Source organism: Lethenteron reissneri, chromosome 41 (assembly GCF_015708825.2).
Source record: "Lethenteron reissneri isolate LAM-NWPU_2019-01 chromosome 41, ASM1570882v1, whole genome shotgun sequence".
In the NCBI taxonomy this organism is placed as follows: domain Eukaryota; kingdom Metazoa; phylum Chordata; class Hyperoartia; order Petromyzontiformes; family Petromyzontidae; genus Lethenteron; species Lethenteron reissneri.
Window position 1 is genome coordinate 130,500 of NC_083819.1, and position 13,950 is coordinate 144,449.

At 50.9% G+C, this 13,950-nt stretch overlaps 1 protein-coding gene across 10 annotated transcripts in view; it reads right to left on the reverse strand.

Moving 5' to 3' along the window:
• LOC133352734 (signal-induced proliferation-associated 1-like protein 1) overlaps nt 1–13,950 on the reverse strand; it is a 159,003-nt gene that overhangs the window by 65,026 nt on the left and 80,027 nt on the right. For 8 of the 10 annotated variants that reach the window (XM_061568573.1, XM_061568570.1, XM_061568564.1 and 5 more), the window contains 3 exons: nt 11,994–13,477; nt 11,013–11,152; nt 9,743–9,931 (listed from right to left, as the gene is read on the reverse strand). In XM_061568573.1, the coding sequence (XP_061424557.1) occupies nt 9,743–9,931; nt 11,013–11,152; nt 11,994–13,477 (1,813 nt within the window). Of the gene's footprint in view, nt 1–9,742; nt 9,932–11,012; nt 11,153–11,993; nt 13,546–13,950 lie in introns of all 10 variants that reach the window. The other 2 variants (XM_061568569.1, XM_061568572.1) reach the window with 2 other exon arrangements.

Genomic DNA, 13,950 nt, shown 5'->3' on the forward strand with positions numbered 1-13,950 from the left:
CCCCCACCAGTAAATACTTATTTCCCTTAGCGGATGGCGGAAAGGGTCCCAAAATATCTAACGCCACCAGCTCATTAACCCGAGATACTTTAATCGATTGTATCGGCGGAACATATGGATGTTTAGGTGGTTTACGGCGGGCGCAATCGGGACACGCGCGAACGTGACCGACGACATCCGTCGTCATGCCGTGCCTAATAATAGTCTCGTTGCAGCGTCAATAGGGTTTTCTGCACCCCCAGGTGTAAAAGTGTGTCACAGTGCAAAGATCTAATCAACTCATACCGCAATGACGCAGGCACAACGAGACGCCAGTGTTCCTGTATCCCTTCCCTCCACATCAGTAACCCATCTCGGAGAGCAGTTTCCGAAATACCACCCGCACCGACTTCCTTACCCGCCTTCTCCGTTCGTTTTCGCAACGACACCAAAGATTCGTCCAACATTTGCTCCCGAATCCACACAGACCTTGGAAGACGCAAAACCCCGTCAGCCGGTCCCCCATCAACCGGTCCCGGTGTAAGCGGAGTTTCGGGAACATCCACTGCCAGCGCGACAGGCTGAGGGGGGGGCTGAGTCGGTCCACACCTATGCGTCCCCGACGCACACGCACAAGGGGATCGTTGCGGCAACCTGGACAGTGCGTCCGCGTTAGCGTGACGCACACCCTTCCGATGGTGAATTTGGAAGGAGAATTCTTGCAACGTGTCCAGCCATCTCGCCAATTGTCCGGATGGCTGGTCCATCTTAAGAGCGTACTGCAAGGCCGCATGGTCCGTGCGGACAATAAACGACCGACCGTACAGATACGGTCGAAATTGTCGGAGAAAAAACACAATAGCCAAAAGTTCCCTGCGAGTGACGCAGTAACGGGTTTCCGCGGGAGATAAAACCCGACTCCCATACGCTACCACACGCTCAACACCACCTTTTAACTGGGACAACACCGCCCCAATACCAGTGTCACTCGCATCAGTATCCAGAATGAAGGGATGTTCAAAATCCGGATAATCCAACGTCGGCGCAGTAGCCAGTAAATCGCGCAGGCTCCGAAACGCCGCCTCCTCCGGCGGTCCCCACACAAATTTATGCCCCTTCCCAGTAAGGAGATGCAAAGGCCTGGCGATAGTAGCGAAATTCGGAACAAACCTCCGATAATATGAGGCGAACCCCAAAAACCGACGCACATCACCCACCGTGGCCGGGGTTGCCCAATCCCGGACACAAGCAGTTTTCTCTGGATCCGTGGCCACCCCGTCCGCACTAACAATATGTCCCAAGTATCGAACGGAGCGTTGCAGTAAATGACATTTCTTAGGCTTGAATTTCAATTTAGCAGAACGCATTCTGGCGAATACAGCCTCCAACCGCAGTAAATGCTCATCAAATGTGCGGCTGAAGACTATAATATCATCTAAATAAATGAGACATGTCTCCCACTGCAACCCCGTCAACACCAACTCCATCAACCTCTGAAAAGTGGCAGGGGCAGCATTCAACCCCATCGGAAGACAGTTAAATTGGAATAACCCCTGCGGCGTACGGAAAGCTGTCTTTTCTCGCGAGGGCTCGTCAAGGGGGAGCTGCCAGAAGCCCGAAGAGAGATCTAGCGTTGAAAAAAACTTAGCCCCTGACAAGGCGTCGAGAGAATCGTCCATACGCGGCAGGGGATACGCATCTGCCACCGACACTTTATTCAGCTTCCGAAAATCCACACAAAATCGCAATTTACCATCCTTCTTTTTAACCAACACAACAGGCGCGCCCCATGGGCTATTAGACGGAGATATAATATCCGCTTTCAACATGTCTTCCACTGCCCCTCGAACATGCTCACGCTCAGCCGGACTCATCCGACGCGAGTTCAACCGGATAGGGGCAGCGTCCCCCGTGTCGATATGATGAGAGAGAAGCGAGGTGCGTCCCAAGTCCAAATCGTCCGAGCTAAACACATCGGAATAGCTCGATAATAATTTATGAATCGCACAACGCTGCTCGGTGGAAAGGGCCGAATTTTCCCCACATAATTCGGCGATCCAACGATCATCAACCCCTCCATCGTGTGAAACACCACCCACAAGCCCCCCGTCCGGCAGGTCACTCTGGGCCGTAAACGCCGTAGTGGCATGTGCCACAACGGTATCAGCTGGCACACACACGCTTTCAGCACTCGCATTTAACACCTGCAAAAACGGGCGCTGATCTGGACGGACAATAGTTTGCGCCCCTACCAGCGCTAAGCCGCCCGTAACCGCGGCGGACGGCGACAGCAAAATCCCAAAAGCACCCTGCCGACCCGGAACCGGCTTCCGGTATCGTAAGGGAATGAGCACCTGAGAGCCAGGTGGAATATCAACCGAAACTTCCGATAGCGCCTGCACCTGGGCGACAGGAGCCGGTCGCCCCCAGGCGGACTGTAAAAATTCCAATTTCCGGCCCCCCGGTAGTTCTATGCAATTTTCATTGATTCTAATTAGAATGGGCATCTTAGCCAAAAAATCCGTACCCAACAGGCAAGGAACCGCCAGGGACCTCGAAATCAACACAACGCCCGAGGCCGAGACACCCCCGATAGAAATGTTAGCGTCCACCTGTCCCACGATGCCCATACTACCCCCGTTCGCAGCGATGCAGGAAGCGTAAGCCGGCCTCACGGCCCCCGGTGGGATGTTCAAAAGATGGAATATCACATCCGAAATAATGGTCGCGGACGCACCGGAATCCACCAAAATACGTACGTCCACCCCTTGGATGGACCCAGGTACAGTGGACGAACCGGTAGCGGCCGCGACAACCCGCCGAGCCAGCTTACGCCACTGCGTTATCGAGCGACAAGGCTCAGCTACTGGCCTCCCGTATTTTACAACATCCGCGTCGCATAACAACGGCGATGAGTGAGGTGTCAGGCCTTGCCGGGTGTCTGGTGCGCACCGACTTGCCTGTGCCGGAGGGTCTTTCTTTGGGGCGTCCGCTGTCGAGGCCTCCTGCTGGGGCGGCCCCGGAACCCGGGCCCAGCAGTCCCTGGCATAGTGGCCCCGACGGCCGCAGCGGAAGCAGTCGACGTCGGGGCGGCGCGCAGCGGGCACCCCGTCCCGACGCGGCCGCGCCGGCGGCGGAGCCCGCGGCCCTGGCCCGCTTCGAGCCGGCCACGGAGTGGAGGCGGCCGACAACTCCTTTGGGCCGGTCGCATCCGGCACGTACACGGCCTTCGTAGGGTCCCACCCTACGGCCCCCCCATCGACGACAGGACCGCCCGTCCACGCCGTCACCTGTTTCCAGCGGCGGAGATTGAACTGGGCGTCCAAACACTTGGCCGCGGTCCGGGACGTGAGTTTTTCGTGACCGCACGCCTGCATGGGAATGCCGAGATCTCGGGACAACTCCAACATCTTCCCCAAGATGAGTGGTTCCAGCAGGTCAGGCTCCGTCTCCGGGTAAGCGGCCATAGCGAGTTCCAACACGGCGCCCCTGTACGCTACAGGTGACTCCTCAGGTGCGCGTTGCCGCTGCACGAATCGGCGATGGGCGTCATCGGGTGGCTCGTACGCGTCCGCCATTTCCTCGAACACCCCTCGCAGAGTTTTCTTCTTCGCAGCTTTTATAGAGCGAAAAAAACGAACGGACTCATCATCAAGAAGAGTCGGGAGCACCTCCAGTGCCTCAGCGTCCGTCCACCTTGCCGTACGTACCGCCGCCAAAAATCTGCAGGCGAACGCACTCCAATCGCCCCCGATGGAGAACTCTTTGACGGTTGTAAGGTGACGACTGCGACTCCTTGGCTTGCTTCCGTCTGTCGCTGACTCTTCCGGCGGTAAGTTCAGCAAGGCGTCGCAACGCTGTGTCGCCAAAATGGCGGACGATCCTCGCGGCGGCCCCAAAATGGCGGCTTCCCGCCTTCCGTGGTGCGCCACGCCCAAGATGGCGTCTTCACGCCGCGTGGCCGATGGCGGCGCCATCAAAGACGACCCGGGCTCCTGCCGATCACCACCATCACCTTCCAACGCCGCCCTTGGCGTGACAAGGTCACACAACTCTGTGATGACGGTTTTTAGGGTTGCCAGTTGCTCCGCCATCCGGATCCATCTTAAATCTTCGTCCTTCAACGCAGATGGGTCGGACGAAGGGGCCACCTCCTCGACGCCCGGGCCCTCACGGATCTCTCCCTCCGCCGAAGTGAAGCCGACCTCAGGAGGAAGATCGTCGTCGTCCGAAGATGAAGCCGACGCCGGGGATGGAATATTCTTTTTCCTCAGTTGTTTCGCCATGCCGTTTCACTTCTGACTCCAGTGTAATAAAAGGACTCGGACACTTCCTTCTGTCTTCGTGTCTTTTATTGGGTTCTCGTCCTCACCCACACGGCACTCTGTTATAACTCTGTATTTGTAGCCCCCGGCTATTCACTGCTATTATAGCTCCTTCTTCCCTCTGACTCTCTGCTTCATCTACTGTAACCTCCTCCCTGCAGACTCGCTGCTACCTCTATGCAGACTCCCGCTGCTACCCCTATGTGCAGACCCTCTGGCTGCTACCGTATGCAGACCCGCTGCTGACTCTGTATGCAGCCCCGCTGCTGACTGCAGCCTCCTCGCTGCTTTGGGTCGGTCACCGCTGGCCAACGGTGCCGATCCTCGCTCCCCCGTGTTCGTGGCGATCTCGCCACCCTCCGCTTCGCCCTTCGTGGCCTCTCTCTGTTCCTGGTTCCCCGTCACTCCCCGTCCTCTTCCGGTTCCCCTCCTTCTATAGCCTCACCCCTCACCCCCCCACGTGACCTAACTCCTCCCCTCCTGACGTCACCTCCGGAGGGCCGTTTACGCCCGCATTACAGTAGTAACAACTGACTATAGTAGTAACTATTAACTCTATAGTAGGATCTACCGACTCTACGGTAGTATCTACCGACTCTACAGTAGTATCTACCGACTCTACAGTAGTATCTACCGACTCTATAGTAGTACCCACTGACTATAGTAGTATCTACCGACTCTATGGTAGTATCTACCGACTCTATAGTAGTAACAACTGACTATAGTAGTAACTACTAACTCTATAGTAGGATCTACCGACTCTACGGTAGTAACTACCGACTCTACAGTAGTATCTACCGACTCTATAGTAGTACCCACTGACTATACTAGTAACTACTAACTCTATAGTAGTATCTACCGACTCTACGGTAGTAACTACTAACTCTATAGTAGTATCTACTGACTCTACGGTAGTATCTACCGACTCTACAGTAGTATCTACCGACTCTACAGTAGTATCTACCGATTCTATAGTAGTACCCACTGACTATAATAGTATCTACCGACTCTACGGTAGTATCTACCGACTCTATAGTGTAACAACTGACTATAGTAGTAACTACTAACTCTATAGTAGGATCTACCGACTCTACGGTAGTATCTACCGACTCTACAGTAGTATCTACCGACTCTAAAGTGGTAACAACTGACTATAGTAATATCCACTGACTATAGTAGTAACGACTAACTCTACAGTAGCATCGACTGACTATCGTAGTAGTCTTGAGTTGAAGCTTTCGTGACTGCAGGAATCCATACTTTCTGGTTCTTTCGGTAAAGTCACGGAGATAGACAAAATAACAAAAGAAAACACGACGTTTCAGTTGCAACACTACGGGGAGGGCTTCCACATAACTGTGAGATCTTTTAACAGACTGCGAGTCAAGAAGGTACATCTGATCGAGTCTCTGACCTTCCAAAGAGATGCCGCGACAACAAGGTGATACCGATCGCCTTTACACTCACATCTGCTGCTGTTGCTTCCCCTAACGCTAAACAGATCTTGTTCAAGGCCAGTCCAGCCCTAATCTCAGAAAGAATAACGCTGCTCCGATTTGAACTTGATAATTTAGACAAGACTCTCTTACAATCACATTCAGCATTAACAGACAAAATGTCCACATGTGATTGGGGGACCATGTGGATAACATGACTGTTTCTTCAGCTGCTTCAATGTCAACCAAAAGCAGAGCCAACCTGATTGCCAAATTCAACCTCTTGTCAAGAAAGAAACCCGAACCACACTTGGAAAAGTTAGATGTTAACAAGATTCTTATCAATCACAGTAACAACCCATTTCTGCCAGCCTAAAAATTGGTACTAGCCAAGGGGTTGAATTTCGCAGTCATCCCAGTGGATTACATCATTGCCATGGTCGACGTAGACCTCAAAGGTCTGGGACACATCCCGGCAGACGTTGCAAGATCTGGAATTGCTGCTATCCTCAAGAATGCTAAGAAACCCATTAGCAACATTAGCAACATTAGCAAGGATGAACGTTTTGAACTCGCTCAATTAAAAAAGAGAGATGATATTGTCATCCTCTCAGCCGACAAGTTTAATGCCACTGTCATTATGACTTAAACCACATACAACAAAACCCAAGACCTTCTAAATGATGGCTGCTATACCAAAATGAACAGAGACCCTACCAATAGCTTGGCTACTAAAACCAACAAAATCATCACTAATTCGACTTCCCTAATCGAACGCACCAAACAGCTCTCTCTAAAAACTTCAGCTGCTAGACCAACCCGATTTTACGGCCTTCCAAAAATCCATAAAGAGGGTACTCCACTCCATCCTATTGTATGCACCATTAACTCACCCACATACAGACTGGCACGATTTCTGTCTGAGACTCTGCTTCCCTTCACGGGCAAGTCCGCCTCAGCTTCGGCTCACTTGGTTTCACTAATCAAGGACATATCACTGTCCCCGGAGGATTTGCTTGTTAGTTTCGTCTCCCTCTACACCAAGGTACCCGTACCTGATACTATTGCAATCATTGAAGACCTAGTCCAACAGGGATTGGATCCTGATGTTCCTTCGTTGGTAAGTTACTGCCTTACGGACACTTACTTCACCTGGAATGGTACTTTCTACAAACAGAATGAAGGTACCCCAATGGGCTCTCCCCTATTACCATGGAGAAATTTGAGACAGACGCCATCCAGACATCCACCCGACGTCCTTCCTTGTGGAAGAGATACAGTAGAACCTCTGGTCACGACCATAATTCGTTCCATAACTTTGGTCACAACCCGATTTGGTCGTGACTCGAACCTAATTTCCCCATTGGATTGTATGTAAATACGATTAATCCGTTCCAGACTCTTACGAACTGTATATAAATATTGTTTTTAAAAGATTTTTAAGCAAAAAAATAGTTAATCATGCCATAGAATTCACAGTGTAATAGTTAACAAAATGTAAAAACATTGAATAACACTGAGAAACCTTGAACAACAGAGAAAACTAACATTGCCGCGTCAAGGTTACGAATTGTTCAACAAGATGATTGTTTCGTCTGCTACATCAGTCGGTCGATTCTGAGAGAGAGAGAGAGAGAATATTCGTATGAGCAATTCATGTTTCTATTGAAAGTAAGTTAACAGTAATATTTGGGTACAGTATTGTTTTTGGAAGCATTCACCGTAATATCGTATGAACGTTTACTTCACCGCATCATCATATGAATGATGCGATAAGAGATTAAAAGGTTCTTATGTTAGTGATTTACGTACTCAGCACTTTCGCTCTCTAAATTACGGCTTGAATGAGGGGGGAGGGGTATGACTACACTCACAAAATTAATATCTTACCGAGACCGATTACTAAGCGAGACTGACTGAGCAAGCGGCCACACGTGGGTCGCTGTTTGTAAACAAACAACAGGAAATTTGGCGCTTACAAAAAAATGGCACGGAAGGGAAAATCGGCCACTGGCCGTGTTTGATCGCCACCCGAGTATGTGTTTGTGACCAGATTAAAAAATTTCGTGAATTTTTTGGTCGGAACCCGATTCGGTCGTGATCAGAAGCGTTCGTGACCAGAGGTTCTACTGTATGTAGATGACACGTTCGTTATCTGGCCACATGGCCGGATGAAACTATACCAATTTCTCAACCACATCAATTCCGTACACCCATCTATCAAATTCACCATGGAAGTGGAAAATCATGGCAAGCTACCATTCCTGGGTGTTTTGATCAAGAAGAGACCTGATGGCTCGTTGGGACACTCTGTCTATAGGAAAGCCACCCACACAGATTCCTATCTAAACCCTGACTCCCACCACCACCCAGCCCAAAATAATTTCCTCAACAAAACACTGCATCTCCGACAAGCACCACCTAGCCAGTAAGCTTGGACACGTATGGATATTCTGACCGCACAATCGAAACGAAGCGACGTGTCTCAGACCGGAGATAAGGGAGAACCCATTGTGGTGCCTTCAGTTTGTTTGTAGAATGTTCCATTCCAGGTAAAGTATGTATTGGTGAGGCAGTGTCTCACCAGGGCCGGTACATCAGCATTCAATCCTTGTTGGACCAAATCTTCAATGATTGCAATTGTATCGGGCACAGGAACTTTGGTGAACAAAGAAACTACATCAAACTAACGATCAAATCACCTGGGGACAGTGAGATGTCCTTAATTGACGATACCAGGTGAGCTGAGTACAGAAGAGGTGGTCTTACCAGTGAGTGGCTGCAAGGTCTAAGACAAATACCACTTTATTTTTATTATTTTTCTATCTGACTTTACCGAAAAAAAATACAGAATATGTAGTAGTTTAAACTAGATTCAAATCTTTCGTGACTGCAGGAATTACTCTTTGGTTCTTTCGGGAAAGTCACGTAGAAAATCAAATCAAATAATAGAATACGACGTTTCGGTTGCAACACAAGCAACCATCATCAAGTAAGAATGAAGTGATAAAACACAGATACGGGAACAGCATAGGCAAACACACACGCAGATAGAGACACACACAAAGACACACAGAGCGAGACACACACCAAGACAAACAGAAGGACAACGAATCTGTGCCGAGGCCTTAAATAGAGAGATGGGGGAAGGTGCCGGGGCAGAGAGAGGACTGAGGAAGGCGGGACCAGCAGACAAACGAGGGGACGACAAGGAGGGAGCAGTGTGGAATTCCGGACCACAGTGGCAGGAGGAGAGACAATGATTTAGAGCAAGACAATCGAAAGTTTATGCTATTTCCGTGTCTGTGTTTTATCACACTTTACTTCTAATTTAGCAATCTTTTTGAAGAATGTTAATCAACCAGGCTATGCGTTAACTGTGTATTAACCGACCCTTTGTGTTGCATTGTATTACACTTCTTAATTTTACTAAATTTGCTTTCTCAAACTTTCGATTTTCTTGTCCTAAACCATTGGGGAGGGGGAGGGATGAGAATTCCCCCCCCCCCCGTCCCCACTGATCGTGTGTGCGTTTGCTAGGGGCAACGACGGGTCAACGTTTCTGAGCATGCGCAGATGCGTGGTTTGGCGCCGCCCTCAGCGCAGTGATATAACAATAATACATTGTTAATTTAACTACTTTAGATTTGACGGATGGGAAAAACAAATAGCCATGTTTCGTCTGGGGGCATATTGTGTCGTATGTGTGTAGCTTGTTGAAACGTAAACCCAGTAGTTTGTCAGGTTAAAGCATCATAAGGTGTGTCCACACACAGACAGACAAAACGTGACTTTCATAGGTAAGATTAAACAAAAACGAAGCATTGGTATGCTCTTAACCTCCTAAAAATAATATCGTTCGGCAAAAAAATGATTTAAATAAAGTACACATTTTCAGGATCTCAAGAGGGGGGGGGGTAAGGGGGCATCCCCCCCCATTGCCGCCCACTCCTTGAGATCCACCACCAGTCCCACTGCGAGCCGCCCTTCCCCGACACCCACCCCTTGCTCGTCGAGGCACAGCAACTGGTCGGTGACGCGCGGCGTGTTCTGTCCCAGCCGGAGGCAGGAGACATGCAGCTCGGGCACGGCGTACTCGAGCACGTCGCGCAGCGGCAGCCCCCGCACCGTGCCGGTCTTTGAGCACGACGGCACCGTGTCCTCCAGCAGGGAGCCGCGCAGCGTGGTCAGCTGCCGCGTGCGCGCGCGAGGAACAAAGGAGACCAGTCAATGAATTTTGCGCGGATTACAGACGACGCATGCAACAGCAACGATAACAGCAATAGTTGTGATTGGCTGGTCAATGCGCTTCACTACAATTCGTTGTGATTGGCTGGTACATGGTTTTGATGTCATCACGGTGCTTGAACCAGGCTACATGCACTTTCAACACATACGTGTACAGCCCTTGTTAGTCCACTGCTGGATGAGGGCCTCCCTATGCCGTGTGGTTCGTAGGGGTTGTCTGACTGTACTTCACTATGCCGGTCAGTGCGGGTTGGTGAAAGTGCAGACCATAGATGCGGGGGCAGGTGCTCCGACTACACAACACATTGCGTAATTACGTGTTATACTATTAATACATTGTATTATTTTTATTACGGTATTCAAATGACATTTTATTCTAATCAATTGTCGATGGGATTGATTCTAGATGATGTTTTTTTAACACATCACATCTAAAATATCCGAATCCCTCGTAAATACTCATTGTATTTGATTTACAATCAACGTAAGATAAACATTGAATTGTAAATTGTTTTAACCTTTGGTTGAAATGTGATTGTGGCCTAGTAAAGGCTTTGCAATGAACACAGACGGAACTGAAACAAAACCTTTTCTCTTTGATCACAGCAATGTCAATTCTTATAATAGTTTGAAAAATTATTTTAGAATGCACTTAAAGTATTTCGCATTAATTGTCATAGTTCGTGGCAAGACAGGGTAAGCAATAAAGAAGTCTGGAAGAGAACACGGCAGGAAAGCGTTGTAGATATGATTGGGCATGATATTTATAATGGGCCGGATACCAACACAGCCATCTAAATGGCCTCTGCGTGTGCGGCGACAAAGGAGGAGACTAAATACTCGATGGTGGGATACTGTCTGGGAAAATCTTTGAGGTCGAATCTCTCCTGTGCAAGCAGCTACGGAATTCTCGCAGAGGGATAGAATGTATTGGAGATCTGTGGTGGCATCAATGGCTTTGGCCACAATGAGCTCCTGAACTCGTTAAAAACCTTCCACAAAAAACGGACATGCATCCTCTCACCGCGCTGGTCCGGACGATGATGCGGTAGTTGTACTGGGGGCCTTGTGTGCTGTCCTTCGCATCTTCCATCTTCTCCCGACAAATGCTCACAGCCACCGGCCCAAAGTTCTCATCCATGCCAAAGTAGTTTTGATGCTCTGCTGATTGCATAGAGAAGTAATTAATTCGTATGAATCGGTGGCCCAGACACTGGACACCTCAAACAAGTTGCGTGTCTTAGGCTTGGACTAATATTTAGGTCACTGGGTTCATAGCACATTTCGCTGAGTACTGCACCACCACTTCCCCACATATCCACACAAGCAGATAATTTGTACATACATATTTGCCCAGAGAACTCCTCCTAAACCGCTCCATCAACTTCAATAAACGAGGAGCCATTTAAAAGCTTATATTGTACAGATTTGAATCATTAGGCATTCAACAATATATCGACCCACCAACAAAATCGATTACCACAATAAAGTAATTGTGAGAATATTTCCTGCTAATGCGGAGAACAACATTTCTCAATACTCAAATTTTATTTACAGACTTGTAACCATTTTAACCTTCAATGATAATTTTTGTTAAACTTAAGAGATGGTTTGTCAGTGCTGTGTCTAAAATTCAAACAATCAAACTTCCTAATTAGGGATTTTTATAAATTTAGTCTATTAGCTTGAAGACGGTGGAATTATTAGTCCTATCTATTCAGCATTTGTACGCTGATGAGCATACTCACTGAGAACCGTATATTTTTTTTAAATTGATATTGATGGAGGGACGATTATCTTGCCTAAAGACTTCATCAAAAATGGTTCAGTCAGTCTGTCTAGAGGCCCCATCATCAGAGAACAGTTAACCAATCGTCTAAGGACCACCATTAAAAACATCCTGATGACAACAGCCAAAATAACCAGATAACAAATTCATTCAGCCATCAGACAGACTCACGCACAGTACGACTCACTCGCCAGCTCCCAACCCAAGATGCTTTACCTTTGCCGAAAAAGTAGTCCCGGTAGTAGCGCGCACCCTGGTCCACATGCTCGATGACGTAGCGCTTGACCCTGTCGCCCCTGCGCAGGCCTTCGTCCGTGCTCCAGCCCTCAAGCACGGAGACGCTGGCGTTGGTGGGGCCCAGGTGCAGCAGTGCCTCGGCCGCGCGGCCCGTCGCGCCCAGCCCCACGCTCGCCCGTGACAGGCTGATCTGCCTCTCCACCTCCCCGCCCAAGTCGTTGCGGAAGAACGGGCAGCTCTGCACCAGCTCGTTGCCCTTGCCGTCGCCCGCGTCGGCCGCCTGCGCCCCGGGCTCGTCGCGGGCGGCGTCCAGTTCCTCCGTGCTACCGCCGGGCGAGCTGAAGCCGCTCGCCGCCGACGCCGCCACCATCATGGCCACGGTCTTGGCCGACAGCGAGGCGGCCGACGCGCCCGTGCTCATGTTCTTGATCTGCTGCGCCGAGCCCTGCTGGCCCTGGCCCGATGAGCGCAGGTCGAAATTCACGCTCTGCACGTCGTAGTGCCCAAAGCACTTGGGGCAGCGCCACGAGCGGCGCTCCGAGGCTGCCGCCGCCGTCGCCCCCACGGTGGCGGCGCCGGCCTCGTCCGCCTTTTCGCCATTTTCCCGCACCGTCCCGTCAGAGTCCGACTTTCCCGTGCGCAGCTTGTGGAAGATGGAGGCCTCGCCCACATCCGACTTAGAGCGGCGCTTCAGCGACCGCTCCCACTTGTCCTTCCGCCGCGACTTGCTACCACCACCGCCTCCTCCTCCTCGGCCCTCACGCGCCTCCTCCGAGCTGCCGTCGTCGAGTTCGTGCTGACTCACCGACAGGGTGGATGCGGCCAAGGCATCGCCGACCCTCAAGAGGTCCGCAAACTTGGCCTTGCCGATGCTGCCGCTGCTGCCCCCCAAGAACCACTGCTTGCCGGCACCGGCGGCGGCGGCGTTGGAGGCCGAGCGGCTGTCAATGGACGACGTGCTGCCGTACTCACGCCGCAGAGAAACGCCCGTGTTGGGGTTCACCGCGCCCGGGTGGATGGTGATGTTACCGTCGCCGTCCATCTCGCTCAGCGCCACGTCGCTGCTGCTGCGGTGCCGCAGGGGCTGCTGCTGATGTTGCTGATGCGCAAATCCGTCCGACTGAAACGGTATTGGCCGCCTGCGCCCCTCCGATGAGTCTCGGAAGCGGCGCACGGGAACAGTGAGCCCCCGCTCCCCCTTGGCGGACGACGGCGTGGACAGCGTGGGAGCAGTGCTGGGGTCCACCTTGTCGTCGCCAAACACGTTCTCGGCGCTACCGCGCTTGTCGCTGGTGACACCGCCGCCCCGCCCGTCCCACGCGGCGCCGTACGGGGAGACCCAGGCGCGCGTGCCCATCTTGGGGACGCCGTTGTTGCGCAGGTAAAAGCTGTCGCTGCGGCCGGGTGTGCCTGCCAAGGCGCCAGCGGCAGCCTTTTTCGACTTGATGAGGTAGCTACCGCCCCTGAGAATCGGATTCACGTCGTCCATGTTCAACTCAACCCTCAATATTTTGCTTCAGTTCTCCACAGCCTGGAAAGCCGGAAGATAAATATACAAGTAGGAATCTATCTGTGTCGCTCGTCAAAGCCACATGTGCCGTGCCCAGCGCTCAGTGCCAGCTGCGCACCTCTGTTCCCGTCTCCGAGCAGCCTCCGTTACTCCCATTCACATGCTCATCAATGGCACGGCATATAACACACATTTCTGTTGCATGACGCGAAATCAATGATAATTTATTTTCCCTTATCCACTTATTCAGATGTCTGCCACCTCCACCCATGACAGGAACGGCGAATCTCTTATGTTCTTCCGCAAAGTTTAATATTTTTTTAATCTTATCAAGCCATATAGCTCGCTGTTTATATTTTAATGTAAGTAGCTTCCCAGTTAGCTCCGTGTGCTCTCTTCCTGCGTGTTCAATAATGCATTCAAGTA